General features: G+C 50.1%; 1 protein-coding gene across 1 annotated transcript; it reads left to right on the top strand.

Annotated features, from left to right (window-relative positions):
* Positions 1–1741: 1741 nt before the first annotated feature.
* VOLCADRAFT_100936 (uncharacterized protein) lies at positions 1742–2182 on the top strand (the record flags this gene model as incomplete). Its single annotated transcript, XM_002959424.1, has 1 exon — positions 1742–2182. The coding sequence occupies one exon, from the start codon at positions 1742–1744 to the stop codon at positions 2180–2182; it is 441 nt and encodes a 146-aa protein (XP_002959470.1).
* Positions 2183–2835: the final 653 nt, after the last annotated feature.

The following is a 2835-nucleotide window of genomic DNA, read 5'->3' as shown; positions in this document are numbered from 1 at the left end:
CATTCCAAGGACACGAGCAGGAGAATCGCAAGGAATAGGACAAGCGCAAGGATGGTGGTAAGGATATGAACAAGAGTCGGGCTCAAACGGGACGTGGCATGCCACGTAGCGGCCGTTCGGAGGTATGAAGCCTCTGGTTGCACGACCATGGCTATTAACTAAATGCTTTTTATTGCCTTATTTCGAGGCACGTTATGCCGGTGTCACACCTACAGCCGTCATTGTACGTAACATGCTCACAACTATGTGTTCCTGCCTAAACAATGATTTGCTGTGATCCTTTCATATGCAGATTTATGCCGTCGTTCGTGAAGATGACATCAGCGGAGGCGAGGATTGAGCGCTTTAATAAGAAGACAATAGTGGCTGTATTGTGGTACATTTACATGCGCTTAACATTTGTGTGTCGATTTTTTCTGACGTTAGACTGTTGGACCCTTTTCCATGGTAAGAGTTGCTGGCTGAGTTGCATCGGTCATGTTAGGATTTGCTATGAATTCGTACCTGTCATTCAGGGATAGTTCAAATGTATGAAGAAAGCAGTGAGTGCTGTGGTTCACAGCTGTGAACCTGCAGGTCATGTGCAACGGCGGTGCACTTTGCACATTGTACAGCTCGTGTACTGCTATTGTAAAGCTTTTGTATTGCACGGTTGGCCGTACAGTTCGCAGTCCCGCACGCAAGTCGCAGTCACTCGCGTAAAATTCAAATGGTAGCACATACATTCGCAGGATTCGCAGTCGCGTATGCCGTTCGCAATCCCTTGCGTTTGGCGATACGCTCGCGTTAAAAGTCACCTGGTCGCGTTTAGGGTCGCGTAAAACTCGCGAATTCATTCGCCACATTCGCATGTGCATACGCATTCGCACCATTCGCATGCGTATGCGTTACACCTATAGCTAAGCTAACGCTCGCGTTAAAAGTCACCTGGTCGCGTTTAGGGTCGCGTAAAACTCGCGATATCATTCGCCACATTCGCATATGCATACGCATTCGCACCAGTCGCATGCGTATGCGTTACACCTATAGCTAAGCTAACGCTCGCGTTAAAAGTCACCTGGTCGCGTTTAGGGTCGCGTAAAACTCGCGATATCATTCGCCACATTCGCATATGCATACGCATTCGCACCAGTCGCATGCGTATGCGTTACACCTATAGCTAAGCTAACGCTCGCGTTAAAAGTCACCTGGTCGCGATTAGGGTCGCGTAAAACTCGCGATATCATTCGCCACATTCGCATATGCATACGCATTCGCACCAGTCGCAGCCGCGTATGCCATTCGCTTGCGTATGCGTTACATCTATAGGTAAGGTAACGCTCGCGTTAAAAGTCACCTGGTCGCGTTTACGATCGCGTAAAGTTTGCGTTAGTTTGCGTTAGTTGCTTAAGCTAACGCACTGCCAGCCAAAATTACTCAGCTCGTTCGCATGCGAATAAAGATGATGTGCGTTAGGCCATACGCACAAGCGAACCGGTGCGTTATCAGTGCTTAAGATTGCGTTACATCGCGTTAGCGTCGCGTTAAACTCGCGTTAAAGCCTCGTAACGCGAATTTAACGCGACGTAACGCGATCACCCGTCGTCATAGTGAACACCACTGTGGACAAGTAAAAGCCTAACCCACCTAGCAAGGACAATGTTAGTACCTTGTTGCGGTAAAAGAAACATGTTCACTTTAAGGGGGATCCGTTTGTACAAGAACCTCTTTCCACAGTGCAGCACCTCATACTGTGTCTCTTATGGATGGGCTGCAAGCGACTGTGCAAACAATCTCCAGGTGGAATCCACTGGTACTGGTACCAGTACCAGTGCTGGTGCTGGTGCTGGTGCTGGTGCTGGTGCTGGTGCTGGTGCTGGTGCTGGTGCTGGTGCTGGTGCTGGTGCTGGTGCTGGTGCTGGTGCTGGTGCTGGTGCTGGTGCTGGTGCTGGTGCTGGTGCTGGTGCTGGTGCTGGTGCTGGTGCTGGTGCTGGTGCTGGTGCTGGTGCTGGTGCTGGTGCTGGTGCTGGTGCTGGTGCTGGTGCTGGTGCTGGTGCTGGTGCTGGTGCTGGTGCTGGTGCTGGTGCTGGTGCTGGTGCTGGTGCTGGTGCTGGTGCTGGTGCTGGTGCTGGTGCTGGTGCTGGTGCTGGTGCTGGTGCTGGTGCTGGTGCTGGTGCTGGTGCTGGTGCTGGTGCTGGATTAGGTATTGGAATCAACACCATCCCTATAGGTCGCTGTCGTCGGTCCCAAGCCGCCAGGTCAGTTGGTGTCCCACAGCCGTGGTCCACAAACGCGCTCTTCATTTCCATGCCTGCTACTGTGTGCTTGGGCAACACATATTTCGATGATAACGCATTAATGGCAACATATGGCGGGATTAACTTCAATATATATGCCCTCATCTCTATAGCATCTGTTACGGAGTGGTTTCAGAGCGGTTGCAGTGTGGTTTTGGAGTCTCAGTGGATGTGTGGGTCAGGGGAATGTGTCTGGATGCTTGGGGCTATCCAAATCCTGTTATGAGGCTTGCCTTGATACATCTTAGGGTCCTTTCCTGGCCTATATACGGTATCTAAATGTGGACGATACATGTGAATTTGGTTTTTATTGGATTTTAAATTTCAAAGATAAGCTAACAAACGCTTTCCGGATCGAATAAGTATGTTGTATTTGCTTGTTTAGCATCACTTGGAAGTGGCTCATGTGGTGTAGTGGTGAGCACTGTGGACTTTGAATCCACCGACCTGAGTTCGAATCTCAGCATGAGCTTTTGGCGAAAGAAACCCTCACAGCTGTTGGTGTTCAGGAGTGTTATACTCTCAGGAAATCTGATAGTATCAGTGCGCAATCAATACG

The sequence above is a fragment of the Volvox carteri genome (assembly GCF_000143455.1).
Source record: "Volvox carteri f. nagariensis unplaced genomic scaffold VOLCAscaffold_237, whole genome shotgun sequence".
NCBI lineage: Eukaryota > Viridiplantae > Chlorophyta > Chlorophyceae > Chlamydomonadales > Volvocaceae > Volvox > Volvox carteri.
The sequence above is the reverse complement of the archived record's forward strand: the minus strand, read 5'-3'. Positions and strand labels throughout refer to the sequence as shown.